The sequence below is a fragment of the Pseudorasbora parva genome, chromosome 18, assembly GCF_024679245.1.
Source record: "Pseudorasbora parva isolate DD20220531a chromosome 18, ASM2467924v1, whole genome shotgun sequence".
NCBI lineage: Eukaryota > Metazoa > Chordata > Actinopteri > Cypriniformes > Gobionidae > Pseudorasbora > Pseudorasbora parva.
Window position 1 is genome coordinate 24750979 of NC_090189.1, and position 23992 is coordinate 24774970.

General features: G+C 37.3%; 1 protein-coding gene across 11 annotated transcripts in view; it reads right to left on the bottom strand.

The window, feature by feature from the left end:
* nrxn2a (neurexin 2a) overlaps positions 1–23992 on the bottom strand; it is a 449133-nt gene that overhangs the window by 277982 nt on the left and 147159 nt on the right. For 8 of the 11 annotated variants that reach the window (XM_067424404.1, XM_067424403.1, XM_067424396.1 and 5 more), the window contains 3 exons: positions 10564–10865; positions 6664–6708; positions 3387–3548 (listed from right to left, as the gene is read on the bottom strand). In XM_067424404.1, coding sequence (XP_067280505.1) covers positions 3387–3548; positions 6664–6708; positions 10564–10865 — 509 coding nt within the window. The remainder of the gene's footprint in view (positions 1–3386; positions 3549–6663; positions 6709–10563; positions 10866–23992) is intronic. The other 3 variants (XM_067424397.1, XM_067424395.1, XM_067424398.1) reach the window with 2 other exon arrangements.

Sequence of the window (23992 nt, forward strand, 5' to 3'; positions counted from 1 at the left end):
ATGAACAGCTAATTTGTACGGATTACCGAGGCATTTGACCAAACTACACTGGAATTTGCAAACACAAAAATCAAGTAGGCCCAGAGTAGTTTATGTTCAGACTGCGTGTTTTTAGAATACCGTACCTTAAAATGAGATTGAACCGTACCCAGACCACCTCCCGTGATGGTCGCGTTTCGGTTCGTTTTAAAGGGGTCTGATATCGTGTGAATGTTCACATATGGGCCAAAAATCACTGCAATCACTCCAATGTCATAGGTTCATTTGTCAAGGAATGCATGAACTGCAGAAACATACCTTGAATGCAATGGGCCAATTTAGATGCAATATTGAGTCTTTTTGTTCTATTTCAGCTGCGAAAATAGTTCCAAACAAAGATTCCAAGCAACAAAGTTCCGAACAGCAGAACCATAACACATCTCACGTGTTTTGAATGATTCAGTGGTTGAATCAAAGACTCAATAACCTGTTCGTAAACGACTGCCTCATTCTTAAAGGAATCAGTCGTTTGAATGAATCCTTTGAATTAATGACTCAATGACTCACTCATTAAGACTCACCTACTGCCACCTACTGGTGGTTTAGTTTCCTATATTTTTCAACATTTGTTTTGTTTATTCAAAAATACAAATCACATAACATTATTTAATGCAGTAGTAATTTTTCTGGGTAAATCATTTAATTTGATTGGTAATCCCTATAGTGTCTTATTTTAATTTAATGTATAGATCAAATTTAAAGGGGGGGTGAAATGCTGTTTCATGCATACTGATCTTTTTACACTGTTAAAGACATGGAATCCCATACTAAACATGGACAAAGTTTCAAAAGTTAAGGTGGACGTTTGATGGGAGTATTTCTTTGTCAAAAATACTACTTCCGGTTAGTCATAAGTTTCGGCAAGTTTTTTGCAATCATGCGTCCCCTTTGACGTTAATGGGGGCGGAATTTCCTTGTATGGGCCGTACGGACAATTCTACCGGAAGAGCGTGAGAGAGAGAGAGGGAGAGAGCGAAAGTAACAGGCTACGCCCATCAAAGCGCTGGCTCGTAGGCTGCGCTGCACAGGTGATGTGCACAACTAACAATGTCACCAAAAAAGTGCGTTTTTGGTTGCCAGACCAAGACAGTCCTGCACAGATTCCCCAAAAACCCCGCGGTAAGGCAACAGTGGATGGAATTTGCTTTTCCGGATCAGCAACTGAGTTGCGCGAATGTTTATATCTGTTCGCTGCATTTCGGTGCCGACTGTTTCATAAACAAGGCCCAGTTCGACGCCGGATTTTCCAATCGCCTAATGCTAAAGGATGGAGCAGTCCCAACGATAAAGGTCCCAACGTTAGAACCGCAGGCGGTGAGTGAGACTGCTTCAAATGTCTGTGTTTTTGCCTATGCTCATCAAGTAGCCCAAACATGATCACGTATAGTTAGTTGATCAATGGAGCATGCGATGTGTAGTGCGTGTACATTTGTTTAGCTGGCCACTATATGTGTAACTTTATGTTTGTGTATTGTAAAAGCACTCCAAACAACAATACACAAAGAGTGGGGAAATATGTTGAACTAAATAAGCGCGCTTCTTCATTGAAATGCGCTACTATTCCGTGTCTTTCTATGTAAACACTAACTTAACCTGCCGTGCAAAACCAGTCCGCTTAATAACGTTACAATTGTCTACACAAACCACGCGTAAACACACACACACACGTGCACAACTGCACTTCCCACATGTACACCTTCAAAGACAAAAATACGACGATATAATTCAAGTATAAATATGTAAATAACACAAGCCGCTAAGCATATTATATAGTTAGCGTATAACTTGTACCACATAGAGACGTCCTGCTCTAGTCGTTTTTGCTGCTGCTCCTGTTCAACTGCAGCCTCTGGGTCTGATTCCGGATCATAGATGTATGGCTGTATCTGATTAAAAGCCATATTTTTAGTTTGAATAAAGTTTTTCCCGCTGTTAGGGATGACACAGCTTTACGACACACTCAACACAACAGCGGCGCGCACACGTCATTTTTTAGCTCCGCTCACACGATACGCCCCCACCCGCTCGGCTTTTTTCGGAAAGACTCGGAACAGCGCATCTTTCATATATAATTATTAAAAAAATAAAGACTTTTCGGAGATATGCAGGATGCAATGCTACTCTATAGGTACTCAAGATTGACATGACACTGACTGAAACTGAGTGTTTCACCCCCCCTTTAAGAATATAATATGAAACCTGAAGCATAGCTTATATTTCATAAGATTAGGGGAAAATGCCCTTTATAAAGGTAAAAATATCACAAATATGAAGATTTGAAATATGTCAAAGCTGATTGAACACTAACTGTGAGTGAATATTGCTTCAGAATAAGTTATATTTACACACACACACACACACACACACACACACACACCTAACTTTTTTCCAGACAAGCACATTTTTTACTCGGACAAGTGAATGACCATTTTACTTATCCGAAGGACAGACATGAGCATGCTTAATGTCGAGCCCTAAATTATATTTTAGATTTGAATGCACAATTGTTTTTTAAATAAATAAGAATTCAACACTGTGCATACATCCGTTTATTTTGTCTTATTATCTTGATTTAGTAAAGTCTGGTGCCTTTAGTCTCTTCAAGGAAGGTGTACAGTTTATAATTAATTTAACAATAGCATCGGATCGGTATCGGGTATCGACAGATACATAAAGCCCAGTCATCGGTATCGGTATCGGGACTGAAAAAGTCAGATCGGTGCACCCCTGCTTAAGGCCACCTAATATAAAGTGGGGACAGCCTGATTAAATGCTACACAGGTGGACACAGTCACCATGGGGGAAAACATGGAACATCCAACAACAAACATGACACACCTGCAAAACAAAAGACCAAATGAAAGCGAAAGAGCTGAGACAAAAACAAGACAAAGTACAGACTCCCAAAAGCATAACGACGTTGTCGATGTGTACGTGTCTCTATCAGAGGCACGATAAAGTTCCTGCTGAAGAGGGCCACTGATACTAACTGTACGCTTGAGCAGGTAGAGAGTGGTGATTAATAGAGTCCGGGGTCAACGAGACAGAGATGGAGAGTCTGGGACAGTCGAAAGGGGATCTATAGAGGAAATCAATTTTTAATTTGGCTGTCAGGATAGTAAAGCTGGAACTTCAACGGTATAGACATGACATAAATTATGGGACATGCTCCGAGGGGTGCGGGTGGACGCAAAAGAGAAAGGAGAAAGGGCAGATAAGGAAGGAGGTAAAAGAGGACAGAACACTCGCCAAACAAAGAGAACATCGATAGATCCCAAGGAACCGCGTCTCAACCATCTTGACCCAAATTCAAAGGGAAGAACTAAACGCTTCAGAAGCGTACTTACATCTTTAAGGCAGCCCATGAAGTTGTTGCTCACGGGGGAGCCGGGAAGATCCGCTGTGTTTGGACTGCCACCCACGTAGAAGAAATCATCTGACCCCAGCATGGTGTAGTCCTCCTGGGTGTAGCCAGTGGTTGTTAGCAGCCCGTCCACCGATATCGTCACCTGTTTACATACAAGCCAGGGAAGGATAGAAGAGAGAGAGAGAGAGAGAGAGAGAGAGAGAGAGAGAGAGAGAGAGAGAGAGAGAGAGAGGAGAGAGAGAGAAAGAGAGAGAGAGAGAGAGAGAGAGAGAGAGAGAGAGAGAGAGAGAGAGGAGAGAGAGAGAAAGAGAGAGAGAGAGAGAGAGAGAGAGAGAGAGAGAGAGAGAGAGAGAGAGAGAGAGAGAGAGAGAGAGAGAGAGAGAGAGAGAGATAGGGGAAAGAAACGAGAGAGGGAACGTGGGAAATCTTTTGATTAAGCAACAGCCGCAATCCTTGTTGGCCTCAACAAGTTTCTCTACTAAAATAACTCAAGTCTGTTTCACGTGGGGGTTCCTGTATGCATACGTTTGCAAAGGGGGCAACCCATTTTTATGTCTGCTATTGCTGCTTTCTGAATGAGAGAATGCTGTCATGTGTGCTGGACTGTGCACTAGTCAGTGTTGGAGAGGAGAGACAGGAAGGAGAGGTGTATGGCTTTAGGAACTAAGAGGAATCACTATATGTTGAGTGGGTTAGCAAGTGATGTTAAGGGTGACTGTGCAAGATTAGTATAAAAGGGGGGATTCAGACACAAAAATGGTTGTTAGTATAACAGAGGTTGCATTTATCTATGTTGGTGGTCAGTTCTGATCAACTACTGGATTAATTGCACACATTTTGTAAGAGATGTCTTGAAAATAAATACTTTGGAGGGGATTTGGGTAGCGATAGCTTCAGGTTTGTTAAAACACAAGCCGTGCATGATGGTTAAGACGTCTTAGGCTGCAATTTCAGGACCTAATGTGGTTAGACTCAGTAGTCGTTTATGATGTCTCAAGAGCAGAATTATATTTAGAACAATTGTAAATGTTAATACTGAAGTGTGGAAACATTGGCAGGCATCCAAAACAGGTGGTTTTCTTACAGTCTTAATAAATGCTCAGGGTTGATGCGTTTCCATGCCGACAGACAGAGAGGATTCAGATTCCATCTCTAATATCGTCAAATATGCAGTGAACATTATTATTACTGTGGACAATGCTGGAAAGAATGCAGCTTGCTTGATGGAAATTGTAGATGGTTTGTATTGTCCTGAAATTGAAACCCAGTATTTTGTCTGAACCGATTTAAGAGGGGGAAAAAAGAGCAGAGAACGCAAGACACAGAGGGGGGAAAAAAGCCAGATGAAAAAGAGGGAAAAAAAAAAATCGATGTACAGCACCACACAACAACAACAACAAATAGTTACCCACACATGCAGTGGAAGCAAATTATGCAGGTGCATAATGGCATTTAAGCTGCGTATTATATAAAAAACGGTTTTCAAAGCACAAGTCCAGTGATATGCAAAACATGTCGCACATGCTGGATGAAAAGTGCCGCGTGTCATCGGCTACTTAAAGAAATGAATGGCAAAAATCACAACAGCAAAGTGCATGAGGAACATAAGATGTACTATTTTGCCACAGGAAGAGAAGGGTAAGGGTAGGTCAGTCTTTTCTCTGTTCCCTAGACAGAGGGTTAATAACAGCTGTATGGCAGCCGCAATCATTTTTATCCACTTCTGTCATTTTCCACTTTCAATTCATATAAACAGTGAGTGTATGTGCTCGAGCAGAACACATCCATTTGTCTGCTCAAGGTCATTCTTTTTAGATTAAAGTATGAGGCAACTGGAAATTAGACAAGGACTGTCACTGACGTGTTACTTTCTAGTATTTACACAATTGGGAACATTTAAACATATCTTTCTTAATATATTTATTTACTTATTTACTGCATCAAGACGGATCATTCACACCACCATTCATATTTATAAGTGATAACATTACATTATGTTAAAAAAAAAAATTCTCAAAAAAATAATACATTACACATATGATTGTTTTAGTCAAGTGTAAAGCCACTGGAAAACAGTGGATATACGTAACTGAATCAATTGCGTTATATCAAGTGGCGTTAGGATGTTGCTTGGTAACCATAAGCAACCTACACATCATCTGCATAACATGTCAAAGCTAAAATCAAATCGCTCCCATTATAATAATCAACGCTTCATAATGAAATTGTCTGTATGCAGCAAAGTTTGAAGAGTAGACTAGTCTTTTTGTTTTTAGGGGATATACAGTATTGTGCTATTAATCGTATAAAACAATGAATAGACATTTTTATGTCATACCACCTAGCACTAATTATATTGGCAAATGGAGTAAATAGAGTTGCATCTCTGGTACAAATAAAAGCCTTCATTGCCCTTCTCTCCTGAGTAAATCGGCAGATGTGAATACACTGTTTGAGAGCATTGCATTTTAAGAGACGTTTCTAAGCAAAAAACAGAATTATTAAATGCTACATCATACAGCGCGCTGAGATCTCTGTATGAAATGCTGCAACATTTAATAAGAGCAAACATCAAAGAGGGAGAATGAGGGGAAAATGGAGCAGGTGGACAGAAACGCTGCACGAGAGCTGCAGTCAAATGTTTGTTTTCAATTGTTCCTTTTATCTGAGAAATTACGAAATGCTTTGAAAGAGCACCCTCCGCCCTTTTACATTGACTGACACTGGGCAGATTCTATTTCATTTTGACATATAATTTTACGCAGATGTACGAAGTTTGTCTGTTCGTTAGCTGAAATATCAGACTTGCCAATTGTAAATCCAAGGATTTGTTCTTGGAGCAATACTTCAGCATTTACATTTAGCATTAAAATATGTTTTTGCCAGTAAATATTCTGTCTGTGAAAACAAACCCGGTGCGGCTCAGACTGAAGTCTAGCGCCGACAGCAGCTTACAGCTTCGTTTATACCCACCGTAGAGACGCTCAGCCAAATAGGATGCGTTATTAATGGTAGAACTCATACAACAAAAAGCATTTTAATAAGGATATGGGTGAAGAGGATTGTGAGTGGTATATATATATATATAAAAAAAAGTACATAAATTGCAAATGGCAAAAAAATGAACTTTTGCATGGCACCTGGGGACTGATGCCATTTTTAAACTTTTCTTTAGTCGTTTCTGCACAGTAAAAGCAAAAAGAGATAAAAAAAGAAAGGGCCAAACCAAACTAGACAAATTAGAATGTGATATCTACCATATAATGCAGTTTGTTTACCGTAGGGAGTCCAACCCCTGCGCGCTTCAAAAAAAGAAAAAAAACAAGGGAGGGAGAGTAAAATTACATACCATAAACTCCACAGAAGCTTTAAAACGATTGAAAAAAAATATTCACTAGCAATTTTAAAGCAAATTTAACCATACCACAAAATGATACTAATATCTCCGCCCTCCATTAGAATATATATCTTCCCAGGAAGAATGAGGGGGAAAAAAATAGCTGTTAAAATCTGTTATTTTAGATTCAATTTCTTTGGACAACGGCAAACAGATGGCTCACATTCCATGGAGGTTTTCATGTTAGTATTTGAAGGGGTAAAGGCAGAAGATAAACAATGACAAATCCACTTAGAGGCTTCAGTGTTAGTAAAAAAAGAGAGAGATCAACTAATCTGTCAAACAAGATGGTTCAGGGAGGGTTTTGAAGGAGGGATCTTGCAGAGGCAGCAGCGTTAGAGTAAAGAATGACAGCAGCAGTAGCGACTCGCTCGTTATTTAAGGTAAATGAATGACAAAAACAAAAAATGTCAACACCTGTTATGCCTGCTCGGTGCTTCAATAATTTGTCGTGGCAGAACAAAAATACATCTCATTCATTAACAGATGCAAGGTGCGCCCTCGGCTCTGTAAGCAACACTTGAGCTAAAGGTTACGGCAGTCAAATGGAGAAATAATCAGCTGCGGCGACAGAAGCGAGCAGGCACTGTGTGCGTCTATACAATGTGCCCTATCATATAATCATATTTCAGCAATAACGGATTGAAAACAATCAGGACAATGGCAGTGAAAAAAAACAGCCTTGACTATGAACGCTGCCTTTAAGGCTGTGGTAAAGGGACACCTTTCCTCTTAGGTTAAATGATTAAAAGTAAACAGTCCCACTTTCCAACAAGACGGGAAGCTTGCAGAATGTAGAACAATTTTTTTTTTTTTTTTTTGCTGGCATAATTGGAGCATATTCATCACTGTGGATTTAATCACAGGCAAAACAGAGCGCTTCAGTCTGGACTTGAATGGAGTCAAATCAAATCACTCCTCTTCAACAGGGACTCGCACATACACACATCCGTACTGGTTAGTATATAAGGTAATTATCACCATCTTCTATGTCTGGAAGAGCCTGTGGCTTAATGGTACTTCAATCCTGCAGTGAAGAAGAGTCCTGAAAGCCCTCCAAGAGTTTGACAACAGAAATATTTTGCACTCAATAAATCACTGAAATGAACACATCTCGTTGCTTATGAGTAAAAAACACATTTTACAGTTTTACCTTAGTTAAATCTCTGACTGCTATCAATGTTAGGTGGATAAGCTCCAAAACAACTGCCTGGTCCACTGAAACACCCGTGAGACCACCAGATTCCAATTAAATCAGGGCTTTGTGCAGTTCGTCTCGGGGTAAATTCCATTCAAAAGTGAGCATTAATTCGCCTTTCTCACTCCAGAGCACTTGGAGCGAGTATTCTGAAGGATGTAGGGCATAACCGTCACACGTGTGCCCGTTTGGGACACCCCAGACAAAGTCATACGTCACTGTGACTCTATTTTGAATCTGAATGTTATCTTGATAAAATGGCAAAATTCTCCTTGAGAACCTAAAGCTGTTAAAGGATTAGTTCACTTCAAAATGAACCTTTCCTCATATTTTACTCACCCCCATCTCATCCAAGATGTCCATGTCTTTCTTTTTTTCAGTCGAAAAGAAAATACGTTTTTTGAGGAAAACTTTACAGGATTTTTCTTGGACTTCCATGATAAGGTCCAAATCAATGCAGTTTAAAAAAGGGCTTCAGAGGCTCATGAATAGTGTCTAATCTAGCGAAACGCTGGTTATTAAAAAAAAAAAAAAAAAAAAAAGAACCTTCTAAGAATCTACTTTACCCTAAATTGCTCACTTTACGCTGCTCGGCATGCCAGTGATTGCGAAATGGAAGTGGAAGTACGAAGTAGGCAGAAGTACTAAGTACTAATGTCTAACATAATTGCGCAATCCTTGGTACGTAACAGAGCAGCGCAAGATGAGGATTTTTTTATTTTTTTATTAACAATCGTTTCGCTAGAGAAGACCCTATTCCTCGTCTGGGATCGCGAAGCCCTTCGAGGCGTTTTGAAACTGCATTGGTTTGACAATGGTGGTTGCATCTTGGAAGAGATGGGGATGAGTAAAATATCAGGAAATATTCATTTTGAAGTGAACTAGTCCTGACTGGGGCTAGTACTAGACTGAGGTAGAGAAAAAAAGACAAACACAATGAGTGAGTAAAGGAGTTTTCCTGTTTGGCATGATAATGTCCCTGAAAACCTAGGAAGCCCCATTTAGTCGCTTGTTAGCTTTCGTAAAAGCTTTAGAAAAATAAAGAGGCTATTACTGATTTATTTTATGTTAGAGTAAAAAGTGAAAACCTTATTTTAAGACACAATATGTAATTTTTTACTGCTAGAGGTCGATTATTCAAAGCAAAGGCGTAGCTTGATGATGCCTTTTTTTTCAGAGCTTTTATTATGCCGCAGACGAACGCTTCTGCTTCTTCCAGTCATACGTATGTGGAGTAATGCAGCACTGTTTTATAATATTAGATACAGTATTTAAAGGAAGTGTATGTAAGATTGTGGCCAAAACTGGCACTGCAGTCACTTTCAAATGACTGTAGAGCGGTGTTTCCCTCTCCCCTCCCCCCTGACTTTGCCAGATAGGCTGCACGATCCAGCAGGAACGTGTGTAGCTGCAGCTGTGGTAACTAGAGAAGAGCTGGCAACCCGGATGCCGAAACACTACTGACTTCATGATTGGTGGATAGGTGGAGGGTGGAGCTTCAGGCCAAAACACAACATGACAACATCAACATCAGTTGAGGGCTGCAAAAACAACCTTTAAATGACAATATCCTGTCCGGACTACTGTTGTCAGTGATACAAGTATTTGAAATTAACATGATTTCTTAATGTCTAGTGACATATCAAGGCAATTTTATGATTAATTAAAATATATTTCTTACATACAGTTCCTTTAAGCATGTAGAAGAAAAGATTTAAACAATATGATTGTGTTGCGCTATACAACAATGATTTGTTTTCTCTCGATAAATGTCTCCAAACAGTTGTTCCCTTGTCTAGCAAAATACATAAAAGCACCTTTGGTGTTTCTATGGTTTCTACAAAACTGGAAATCGAGTGTAATCCAAGTAAGGACACAGCCTATGTCCTGGTTAAAATTGATTACTTTTCTGGATTTAAACATTCTCGGAAACATTTGGGAAATTGAAGTATTGTCTATGAAAAATATAACAATGTTATAGTGTTTTTTGGATTTGAATCCAATAATCTTACATATTGTGACTTTAAGGCATTTAATAGAAGACAAAAACTACATTAAAAAAGAACACTGATTTTGGGACTATGAAACCGAAAGTGCAAAAATGCTAACTCTTTTCTTGGATTAAGGTTGCTCACTTTTGTTTGGAACGACCCAGAATTGCCTTTTATAACAAACAATATACACTTGTGGTCTTGGCATCACCGTATTTGAGGCTAAAATCATATGTGGAACAAAAGTTATTTCACACAACACACATTTTATAACAATGAAATTAGATTGACTTTAGATTTTTCACACAACCACAAAAAATAATCTAATTGATATCACTGAAACGGCTGTCCTGAGAATCACAACCCTCTTAGTGAACATCAAAAAAGATCTGCCTGTGACCTCCAGTTTATTATTATAGCTAGTGAAAATCGCTAGCAACTGTTTTAAACCCTTAATGCTGCATTTGTACATCTACACGATGACAAGTTAACTAAAGTAAGGTCATCAAAAATATCGAAAAGATCAAACGAAGCTCCCGGTGGAGCCACGATGTGCAGAGGTGAACGTTACCTGACGCAGGTTCCGGGACACGCGGACAGCATGCCAGGCATTGTCGTTGAACTTGCCGTCAGACGGCTCCACCAGAGCCTCGAAGGCGCCGGAGCCCAGGTTGATGACCAGGCACACGGCCCCGCTTTTCAGAGACAGGTTGACGTAGTCGGCGGATTTGCCAGTGTGAAGCAGAAGGCCGTTCCGCTGCAGTGTTCGGAAGGACAGGGTGATTTCATCGGTGCTGCTCTGGATGGGCTTTTGGGACAGGTCGTAGCTGAAGAACTCATTACCCTTGAATGTGGCCACTGACTCCACTTGGCCTTTTTGAAGGGAGATAGAAAAAAGGCAAGAGAAGGTCATTAGAGCTGGGATGGATGTGGACCAAGGGTATGAGAAATGACTCCTCTTTATGTTCTCCGGCTTTTACAGACTCAAAGAACCAACCAAACTGGCGATGAACAAGTGGAAACAAAGACTTAATGAAACGGCATTGCAATTAAAACACTCAGCTTGTTTTGCAACTCAGAAAGGTTCAGGCAGGACTTGAGCCTTGATGTGATTTTTGCTAATGAGAGGTTTAAAGCCACTGGCTTAAATGAAGCATAAACTAACCAGAAATTAACAGTACAAGACAGCTGCAAGCATGAATCATTGTACATGCCAGTGACATGAGACAATCTCACCGGATTAGCACGCATGCTTCCTTATTCATGCATCCCGTAGACGTGAACCGCAGAGGTGAGTGATGTCACACATGTAAATGAGCGCGATCTCCCCAGCGGCGTTCACATCAGCTAATCGTGAAGGTCATTTATGCATGTAAAGCTTTCCGTCCTGAAATTAAACTGCGAGTGCGCAATTAAACGAGCTGAAAACGGGCTGTCAGGAATAATCTGAAATAAAACACAGCCGCACTTTTAAATAACGATTTGATTTGCAAACGCCACTGTTAGATGTGAAAGCTTTGATGAACGAGGTAGAGTTTCAAAATACAGTCATTAAGAAAATAGGCGACTGAGGAGGAAGCTTGTCAAAATAGCTCATCTTCGTTTTTTTAGGTCATTAAAAACCAGCACTATCACAGACAGCCTGTTTTTTTTTTTTTTGCTCTTTTTTTCTGGCCTTATGTGCAGCCTACACCACCTGTTAATCTACTGGGATTGTGCAATTCGACAGCTTCTCAAACTCGAATAGTTGGTGGGTTGCCTGCATGATGTAAAAGGAAGTCCTGTATAATTAGCCTAGTTTCGGGATAGCCTGACCTCAATTGGACACGTTTTTTAAGGCAGAGTGTTTACATAAGACGTGGTGAAAACAGCTAGATTGGGCGCAGTGAAAAATGCAGAAATCTCTGGCGGAGTTAATATCATCACTGATAATTAAACTATTTAAGTTAAAACATATTGTTGACAAAAAAAATTCAAAAAATAAATGAACAATGAATGAACATCAGAAAATCGCTTTCATAACCGGTTAATTCAATCAGCCAAACATGTCATGCACCGTATAATATATGATGATTAGATAAATACACAACATATACTATGCTTCAAAAGTTTGTGGTCAATACGATTTTTTGATGTTTCTGTTTCTTTATTTATATAGCCTTGCACTGTAAAAAAAAAAAAATTGTTGGTTGAACTTAAACAATGAAGTAACCTGGTTGCCTTTAAAAAAAAACCTTTTTTTTTATTTAAAATTGAGTTGATAAAATGAAGAAAATTGGTTTAATAAATAGAAACTCTGAATATTATTGTATATGAACCACATAAAAAATGTAATAAATCACGAAAATAGCATAATTTGGCATGTCTCACTGCGTCATCACAAATAACACACAATAACCCATATGCTTACAAAAACTTTTAATAATATTTGAATAAAGGTTGTCGACTCAAATGTTCATTGTATTAACTCATATTTTTAATTTCAAAATGTTAAGGCAACCAGGTAACTTATTTTTATTTTATTTTATTTTACAGTGTGTATAATTACAACTTGAGTTTACCAAAGTGCTTTACAAAGTAGACAAAAAATAATTCATCAGCATTGTAATAAGATTTAATTTAACTGTAAAGTGTTATCGTTTTTAGCTTAGACTTAAAAATCGCCATTCTAGTGGCAACTTATTCCACAGATTGGGACTGGCCACCGCGAATCCCTTGTGTTTAGATATAGTTCCAGGCACTGCTAGGAGTGCAAGTTCACTGGATTTAACTGATCTAGAGGGGGCATGACTTACGAGGAGGTCTGCAAGATAAGATGGAGCAAGGTCATTGATGGACTTGAATACCAAGACAAGCATTTTGAACTTGATTCTGTATCTTACAGCCAATCCAATGAGGCAAGAATGGGAGTGATATGTCTAGGTCAAAAGTCTAGCAGCAGCATTCTGCACCAATTGCAGCCGAGCCAGAGTCGACTTATTAATATCCTGGTAGAGCGAGTTGTAGTAGTCTAAGCGGGAAGATATAAAAGCATGTTTAGAATCTGCATAACTTTTGAAATTTGATGAAAAAGATGAAAGAAGCTTGACCGGACAACAGAGTTCATTTGTTTACCCATTTTAAGCTCATTATCTGTTAGGATGCCTATTTTTTTAAACACATGATCTTATATTTCGTTTGAATGGTTTCAATTTGGTTTTTAGGGATCCCATAGCAGACGCTGGCCCAAATAAAACGATTTTGCTCTTGGATTCTTTGAGGTTTAAATTTAAAAGACCATTTAAATGCATTCACTTTGTAAGATCCTGTAGACAGTGGGATGTTTTTTGAAAGAAGCTCATCAATGTTGCATTTATACCATCAAATGCTGTATTTCTATTCAAATACATTTTAAAACTAAATTTATTCCTGTGATCAAACTACTTCTGTGGCAAACTAAAATCAATGGCTTTTTAGTACTGTATAATTGACTAAAATTAATGAATATGACTTGACAAAACACTGATCAAATAAAGGATCTCATCACAACAAACATTTAAACGGTGCGACAAGGACCGTACAACACCACTAGCATAGCATAGCAAACTAGCTTAGCGTATATAACCTACACATAACCGCACGAGTTCTTGCCGCTTTCGGTCAGGCATTACTCGATTCAACGGGATTAACAAACTGTTTATGACACTGGATGTAGGCATTTTCATCAAGTCTACAAAATCTATCAAGTTTCCACCGACACATCTCAGACAAGCATGTTTTACAGCACCGGTACAGCAATATTCGTCCTTCAGATATGCATACATAACCTGCGCAGCTGCTAAAAATAGTATGAAATATTCCATCCCGGGTTTAACCAACAGAGCATAACATTAATTTGAAGACTTGTGATATTTCATCAAGCAAGAAGGCTCAGACCATCAGTTAGGAAAGAAACGATTGGGCCTGAATCAACCAACCAGACATCTTCACCGTGAAAATGTGACCTTGCAAAATTACAGCGGCAGAATCTTATCATGGTGCCACTTGGTTCAGTGGAGAATAAACAGCCAGAGCGTGTTCCACAACAAGCAGACCTTCCACGTAGCGAGGAACTCTTTAAGACATGACAGAAACGAAGCCCCCACTGAGCCGTGTGTGCTTAAGTTTTTGTTTTTTTCTCTCTTCAATTTCTCACTGACTACAGAGTGATGCACAGAGAATATGACCCACAAAACACAGGGCTGTGACTAAGTATAAGGTAATGTTTCTAACAATAAACCGAAGTGACATGATGGGACTAGACAATATCATCGCTTTAAACTTCTCAAAAGTGCAGCCTGAAAGCGCCTCAGATGTTACTGCTTAAGAAGCAAATGTTCTCAGATAGTAACGACGCTTCAGATAAATGAATTGTGACTCAAATATATTCACAAACAGAAAGCTTTGTTTGTATTAAAATGAGTTTTTATGGAATACAGAAAAACATCCATAGCACAGTCAGATTTGTACTTTAGCCAAAGAGAAGACTTTGAGGTGCTTTCTGCCTGTCAATCATTAATTTCACACATTTACTGTATATGGGCAGCAGAAAGCTAAGAGTGTGGATCATTTGAGTTCAAACGGTATATTCAGGTTCATAAGCAGTTGACAGTTGTTAGTTCGTCATGCAGGAATTATAGTTTGATCCCGCTTGTGACAAGTTACTTTGACATGTTATATAGAATTTTATCTTGGGGAATGGGTTTTTCCATAAGGTATCTCAAAGACAACATGAATGGCAAACAAAACGCATTGAACTTCCATGTAGTGATGCGTTTATTATTGTATTGTGACTTGATTATATCCAGAACTTGGTTGGCAGGTTAGAACATGACATTTTTGGACAATATTATAAGTCATTCACATTGAATTACATCACTATTGAAAGCAGTAAATGTTATTACATTCTGATTAAATATTACAAATAAAATGCCATGATGGATCATGCACCACACTAGGGGATATTAAGAAGCTGAATAGGGTAAGTTTTGATTTTATGCTGTCTTTAAAACTACACTGTGTAACCTTTTTAGTTTATTCTTAGCTAAAAACACTTTGTTCTTTAAAAAAATATATATGTGCTCATTAATGTGTATTTACTTCTTTTTTAAGTAATAAAGTATTCTCGTAAGTTTATAATATGCTATTGAAAATACATACGGGTGAGGGGTTCGAATGCTGGCCGCCATGTTGCCCCGCCATCTTGAAAGTACAGTAGCCAAAGAGGGACAGCCCCGTAAATTCAAGCTTCGCCTTTCGCGTTTTAAAAACTCGATTAGATGGCACCGTGTCGAAAGTGAAGAGGGGAATTGCCATGTTAATCTTGGACTAAATCGGCCACCATAGGAGTTAAAACGAAATCAGAATTGAGAGGAACAGAAACTAATATTCACTGGATTGTCATATACCTTTACACCGCTAGATGGGGGAAAATATCACACAGTGTAGCTTTAAAGGGTTAGTTTATCCAAAAATGAAAATTCGGTCATTATTACTCAACCTCGTGTCGTTCCTAATCCATAAGACTGTTCATCTTCAGAACGCAAGTTAAGATATTTTTGATATAATCCGAGAGCTCTCTTGACCCCTCCATAGACAGCAATTTAATAAACACTTCCAAGCTCCAGAAAGGTAAAGACGTTGTTAAAATAATGTGTGACTCCAGTGGTTCAGCCTTAATTTAAAGGATTAGTTCACCCAAAAATGAAAATTCTGTCATTAATTACTCACCCTCATGACATTTGACACCAGCAAGACGACTTGAATAGTGATTGGCCGATTTCAAAACAAGGTTTTGAACAGTTATGAATCATCGAACCGATTCATGATTCGGATTGCGTGTCAAAGCACCAAACTGCTGAAATCACCTGACATTGCGATCTGAATCAAGAATCAATACACTCATCGATAACGGTTAGAAACTTTGTTTTGAAATCAGCCAATCACTATATTAATTGTTATTTAGTTGTTGTTTTTTCACGCACAAAAACTATTCTAGTCGCTTCATAAAATGATTGTAGAGTGATGATGAGATGGGCTTTGTAACGACGTCTTTAGTGCCTTTTATGGGTCTTGAGAGAGGAAAGGACATTGGTGTCAATGAAGGCCTTTCGGAGCCATCGGATTTCAACAAAAATATCTTCATTTGTGTTCTGAAGAGGGTCTTTTGGGTGTCGAACGACATTAGAGTACGTAATTGTTGACAGAATTTTCATTTTTGGGTAAACTAACCCTTTGATGAAGTGACAAGAATACATTTTGTGCACAAAAAAACAAACAAAAATAATGACTTTATTCAACTCTTTCTTCTTGTCTATGTCAGACTCTTACGCTGTTGACACAGTGGAAATATTGCACTGTTTCCAAGTTTTATGCTGAACGTCGCACTGCTCATGTGAACAGTGTCAGCCAATGGTAAGCAGGCCTTCTGGAAGCGCTGTGCTGAAGTAATCTCGTCGCTTCATTAAATGAAGGTTAAACTACTGGAGTCACATGGGCTGTTTTAACAATCTCTTTACTTCCTTTCTGGGCCTTGAAATGTTCATTAAACTGCTGTCTATGGGGGCATCAAGAGAGCTCTAGGATTTCATAAAAAATATATTAATTTGTGTTCTGAAGATGAACGAAGGTCTTATGGCTATGGAACGACATGAGGGTGAGTAATTAATGAACGAATTTAATTTTTGGGTGAACATCTTTAAGTAGTCAGTAGGTGAGGTGAGGTGAGAGGATGTTTTGTGTCATGATGGTGTGTAATGGTTGTAGTAAACGATTTTAAAGTTTTCAAAAATTGTTTTATTTTTTTTAAATAGCAGTCCATCGGTTTTATTTTTTTCTATACTGGCCTGGTGGTGGTCATAGGATTTTTTTTAAATATGGCCATCTTTACTGTCGAACCTAATAATCCAAAAATGGTCAAAAAAGCATAGTGTCTAGTTCCAAAGAACATCTATTCACATTCACCATGATCTACATTTGAGTAAATGGAGAAAGTTAAGCTTAAAGAGGCGGAAAAAAACAGCTCCAATGTTAGAGCATTAATGACTCTCTCCTTTAGGCAAAGCCAGAGGAAAACGAACCAAAACAACAAGCACTGGAGTTCCCCCTTAACACAGAGCCTGTAAAGCCAGCTTTAGCTATGTGCAGATATATGGTGTTGCTGATGAGATGTCGAAATCTTCATGTCCAGCTTCCGATCTCTGACTTCAAAAGAGATGAGAGAAATAAACGGTGCTTACCCCCAGACCTTCAGAGCGCTCTGACGGGGTGCTCTCTGTGTAGGCTAAAGCAGAATCGCCTAATTTATTTACTTAAGACTCCTTTGTGTCTTTGATATGACAGGACTGGAGCAATCAGTTCTTTAGGCGTCAAGACTTACTGTCATTACGCACTAATGTTCATGTCTCTGATATGAAAACACTAACACTAAATGAGAGGGGGTGTGAAATCAACAGCGACAGATAGCGAGAAGGAAAAGAAAGGCAACAAGGTTATGAGCTAGAGAGCGACAGGGAGGGAGGACATGACATGGATTGCGGGGACTTATGATCAAACTAGGGGTGGGAGGAAAGGAAAAAATCCATTCACAGATACAGAATGTTCATAATCAGAATTATAAATGTATTATGAAGTCTATAATTCTGTTTATTGAAAAAGCAACTAAAGGACAAAACATTTCATATAGAAAGTGTCATTCAGTGTGCAATGCTGCGAATATGGCACTGAGGATGGGGATGGACTCCTACTATATCTGAATGAAAAAAAGAATTTTACAATAATTTTGGCTGTTAGTTAAAGGATAGGAATCATGAATAATGGAACGATTCCATTTCCAATTATGCATAACGATTTATAGTACTACACTCTAAAAAAGTTACCTGGTTACCTTAAAATGTTGAGTTCATTGAAATTAAAAATTTGAGTTAATACAATGAACATTTTTGAGAATCGACAACTTTTATTCAGATATCCTTTTTTTTCTAAAGAAGCATATTAATATTGTGTGTGGTAATTGTGTGCGTTTTATTTGTGAGGATGCATTGAAACATGCCAAATTGTGCTATTTTCATGATTTTTCACATTTATTATGTGGTTCAGATACAATAATTTTGAGTTTCTATTTAGTTAAACCAATTTCCTTCATTGTATCAATTCCAATGTCTTATTTCACTAAACTAACAATTTTAAGGTAACCAGGCTACTTACTTTTTTTAAAGATAAACCAACAATATTTTTTACAGTGTATTTTATATATATATATATATATATATATATATATATATATATATATATATATATATATATATATATATATATATATATATATATATATATATATATATGTATATATATATATGTATATATATATATATATGTATATATATATATATGTATATATATATATATGTATATATATATATGTATATATATATATATGTATATATATATATATGTATATATATATATGTATATATATATATATATATATATATATATATATATATATATATATATATATATATATATATATATATATATATATATATATATATATATATACACACACACACAAAACACAAATACAAAATTTCAGCAAATTTAAAGACAGAAATGTGTGTTTACATGATACACAGACTGTTCATATTCTTTTAAGAGCAGCATTAATCCAAAATGTGGCCTAAATTATATATTTCATCACTATAAACAATACAGACATGTGTATTTTTTTAGATATGCACCCGTTGTCAAAGAACCAAAAAAAAAAATGTTGTACTGAATAAAACTGGCAGCTGTGGTTGCCAGAAAAATTCTTTGAAAGAAAAAGTTTGACCCAGCGAATTTTTGAAGGCCCTTTTTCAGATGAATTAGCAGGGCCATGCTGCTAATAAAAGTTTTGTACTTATTACTTATAGTAATAGACACCATAATAATGCTGCCAGGTTTTTGAGCCCGTAAGTTAGTACTTCAAACCACGACTCACGACTTTGTAGCATTCCAGGCAAAGTCAAGCCAAACTGCCTGAGCGCAAGGAATTGTGGTAGCGAGATTTAAACAAAGCATGACATACCTTATGGGGCTTACGCTCATTTACAATCATTTCTATCGCCAAAGGGAATTACTCCTTGCTTATTTGAGGGAAGCGGGAGAAAAAAAACGGCGTTATTTGTATATTTGAAGTCACAGTTTGACTGCTGTTCCAGTGCACTTTCACAGGTAGAAAGTTGGAAAAACAGGTTACGGATTGCCTGGAACGCAGCATAACACAGTTAACGCTGATGTTTTAATTCACTTAAAGTACCGACTGCTTTATTACATCCAAAAACCGTCCAATGAAATCTATAGTTCTGAAAATCGAAACGTCTGCAACTAAATGCATCAAGGATTGTTTCAGGAATCAAATTGTGACTCCTTTGAAAAATCGAATAATAATACACAATTCCCATCAAACATTACAATTTGAACCCTTTTTCCTGCCGAAACTGCGCACTTACGAATAACAGGTGGTCATTTTTGTAGCATGCGGATTGTAGGTGTTGAACAGAATAAAGCAAGTAAAACAAAAATTGAAGCAATTGAAAACAATGATGATAAAGTCCCAAAAAAATAAGCATCTGGCCAATGGGAGAGACACAGACCACACTGTAAAGACCGACTGAATGCTGCACAGTGGGAAGTAATGGCAATCCAAAATGTAATCTTGAGAGTGTTATTATTCCAGCAAACTGTGTCCTCTTACGAGGATGCAGCATCTGAGGCTCTCTCCCAGCTCTCATCACGACCTCTCCCTCTGCCTGCCGGAGCTCAAAGTGCGGATCTGAGGCAGACATGTCCAATTAAAGATACACACACGCTCCAACCTCACTGCTTCTGACGAGACAACAGGGACAAATACGACACAGAACTCATTTTTAATGTCAACTGCGGCAGTGTGTTTATGTGTCGCTTTTTCTGACAGGTTGGTTTGTTTGTGGAGAGTGAGAGAGAAATATCAACAGCTGATTAAGTCAAGGCCCTGCAGCAGCAGAAGCCATTTGCATTAGCAGATTAAACATGGCTATGAGAGAGGGGGGAGCAGGGAAAGGCATATCTTTTGGAGTTAACCGCTATTTTCCCCTGCCTGCTGACAGAAGATGAGACTGGCCATGACAGTAATGCGTGTCAAGGGACACTGGCATTCGCAGAGCGCTAAATCAACAACAATAAAGCTAGCACCTATGTTTTCAGTGTGGGCACACTGGGCAAGATAACACACGACCAAAAAAAAAACTAATAAATAACAACAAAACATTTCAATAAGAAATTGTTTTTAAAATACATTTAAATAACATTTAAATAAAGAAGTTGTCTTTTTTTTTTACCACGCAATGGGACCTGTAATAATAATATTATATTATATTATATTATATTATATTATATTATATTATATTATATTATATTATATTATATTATATTATATTATATATTGCATTAGTGCAGTCAATCGATTAAACAAATGTATTAAATCACACAATTTTCTGTAATTGATTGCGATTAAAACATTGTTTTTTGTAATTTGTGTTATTGTAATAAATTCACAGTTACTCTCCAAATGAATGCAGAAACAACTTTAAGGCAGCATATTTTAAATATTTGTTGTAATGGCATCTTTTTATGAATGAAGGTAGTATCACTGATATAAATGCAGCTACTGATGTCTCTGTGAATTAATGATATTGATGTCATTAATGATAGATATTCAAAATTACAGTTGCTATATTACAAAGCTATATCAATTTCAAAATTTATTATGTTTTACAAAAATAACTTTTAATTTAGTTCTCCAATCTTCACATAAACCCTTTATGATAAATGTCATCTACCTTTGGCCGTTATATATAAATCAATGTACAAAAATGTTGTACATTGATATATAGACACACGTGTGTATCTCTTCATCACGGCTACCTGTTAGTGGGTAGGATATATTAGGCAGTAAGTGAACATTTTGTCAGAGAATTTTACTAAAATATAATGTTCACTACAGTGAACAAAAGACCTGGGTCCCAGGAGGATATGTATATACGCATGTATGTATGCACGCATGTAGGCACATATGTATGCATGCATAAGCATATGAAATATATTCAAAATCCACATGCCCCTTCAGCCTCAGACTATAATTTGAGGTTTAGCATGAAATCATGTTCTACAGTGTACCTAATGGCACTGCCTACACAAACATGCAGCGCACATAATCTAGATTCATATAACGGTGTGTATATGCACTAGCTCGACGTGGATTGCATATGGACTTAATTGATTTGTTTAAGAAATAGAGCAGAAATAAATTAACAGAAATTTCCCCAGAGGAAGATGACAACAGGCTCAAAGCAGAGTCTCACTGGTCTTTACTGAACACGTTTTCTCCTCCCCAGCCCTATGGAGTCATTAAACCTCATCTTTAAAATATTAAAAGCACCCACAGGCCGCTTTGCTCTGTTGGATTTCACAGATAAAATCTGTCCTTAGAGGAAAAAGTGGGGCATTGCAATACAAACAGCATGTCACCATAATGAAGACTATTGCCAGCAATCTGAGATCACAGAGCTTACAATAACTGTTAAAAACACATACATTTTACTGTTTGAAATATACATAATGAACAACAAAATGAAGGGAATCCATCTTAATTTCTGAACTCTGTGATTTTAAACACCAATTTAATTCAGAAATGAAATGAGAATGCTTTTTTTCAAATCCAAACTTAAAGGGATAGTTCACCCAAAAATGAAAATTAGCCCATGATTTACTCACCCTCAAGTCATCCTAGGTGTATGAGACATTCTTCTTTCACGAATAAAAGTTGAGTTATATAAAAAATGTCCTGGCTAATCCAAGCTTTTTAATGGCAGGGATTGTTGCTCTGTTTTTGAATTCAATAAAAATGCATCTGTCTGTCAAATAACATGTGCCACACGGCTCTAGGGGGTTAATAAAGGCTTTCTGAAGCAAATTGATGCTAAGAAAAATAAGAAAAATATCTATATTTAAAACTTTTTTAAATTAAAGTTCCAGCTGATTGCCTGATTGCCAAGTGTTGAAAGTGCCTTCTCGGAGTTCAAGATGTGTACGACCAAGCGGCAACCTCCCGCGATCTCTCTTGAAGCTAATACGGAAGTAATGTAAATTCTGGGGGCAATTCCTCAACTGACCACTAGGGACAGGCTCCAGAAGGGAGCAGAATCTCATTGAGCCCCATGTTAAAATTCTCAACTTTAAAGCAGAAAAAAAAGCCTGGTACAAATTGTGGTTTTGGTCTATACGGCTAATTTTGACCTTCATGACAACTGTGAGGGGAGTGATTTTTTTTATAACTTATTCGTTTACGTTATATAAAGCCTTAAAGTTCTGCATAATTAAGGGCATGGTTACAGGTGGATAGCCATTTAACTTTATAGTCATTGCATCACCTAAGCTCCGCCCACATCCCGCCTTTTTGCCCATTTTCTGTTATCCTGGAGTGACACGTGATGGCACGCTCGCAAGATGGCAACGCCCAGCTCGCCCCTACTTTAAGCTTCAGAACGGCTTATCGGAGTCCTATGGGTGACGTCACGGACACTACGCCCATATTTTTTTACTTTTTTTTTTACATACCTTTTGAACTGAGGCACTTTCAACACTTTTTCCATAAACTGAATACGGAATGCAATCGGCCAAAACTTTACTTTGTAAAGTTTTAAATATGGTTATTTTTCTTACATAAACGCTTCAATTTGCTTCAGAAGGCATTTATAAACCTCCAGGAGCAGTGTGGAGTAGTTATTTGATGGACAGATGCATTTTTATGGACTTCAAATACAGAGCAACAATTACTAACATTATAAAGCTTGAGAGAACATTAAAAGAGACTTTTATAATATAATATAACTCTGATTTTATTCGTCTGAAAGAAGAATGCCATGTACACCTAGGATGACATGAGGGTGAGTAATTCATGGGCTAATTTTCATTTTTGGGTGAACTATCCCTTTCATTTCTGAACTTGAACTGAATTTGAAAAAGCAGTATGTAACGCATTACAGTTCATTTTAAGTGTTTAAAAAAATAAGAATTTATATAACTGCAATATAATAAATAATAACAACATAACTGCTTTTCATTTCAGCATTAAAACTTCCTTTAAAACATGTTATTATATGTTACAGAACATCAATAAATATATATGTAATTTATATTTAAAATAGAATCTATAAACATTTATACTAAATTTAAATACATTTTTATTTCATGTATAATTTACTTTCCTAAAATGCTTTTTATTCCAAACCCTTTACATTAATCTTTAAAATATAAACACTAGACTAGATTTGTATTTATTTATTTACTTAACTTAATATTTTAATTATATTTTAGATAAAGTAGTGTACAGGCTCTGTTTAAAAAACAAAAAAACATTATAGAACATGTCTAACCAATAGTGATTGCGTGACTTTAAAATGGCTTTGAACTGCAATTCCATAAATACATCTTTATGTCATTCCAAATGAACATCCTGAGGCCTTGCCAATTAGAATCACATCCCAGCACATGATTTGAAAGGAAGCCAATTCTTTAAATTTAGATTTTTTTTTCTTCTACAGATCACAGATCAACCACAGGAATTTGAATATCTTTAAATGGCAGTTAAATAATCAGCCAGCCACAATCTAAAATAGATGAAAACAAACAGTTTGCCATTTAAGTAAATCACCATCATAATCGCATTATTGTACATAGAAATAGAAGGTTTTCCATCACAAATATTAAATTGCAGAGGACCTACTATGCTGAACAATTTAAATAAGTCCCAATCGTAAATTCAAATCCCTCTCTCACATTTTGTCCTGCACGGTCAATAGACATTCACAATATTTGTTCCATGCGAAGCCTTGCTCAGCACCCTGGGTAAAGCCCCATATCTCCAAAGCAATTCATCTCCCGCTGTAATGCAGCATATAGAC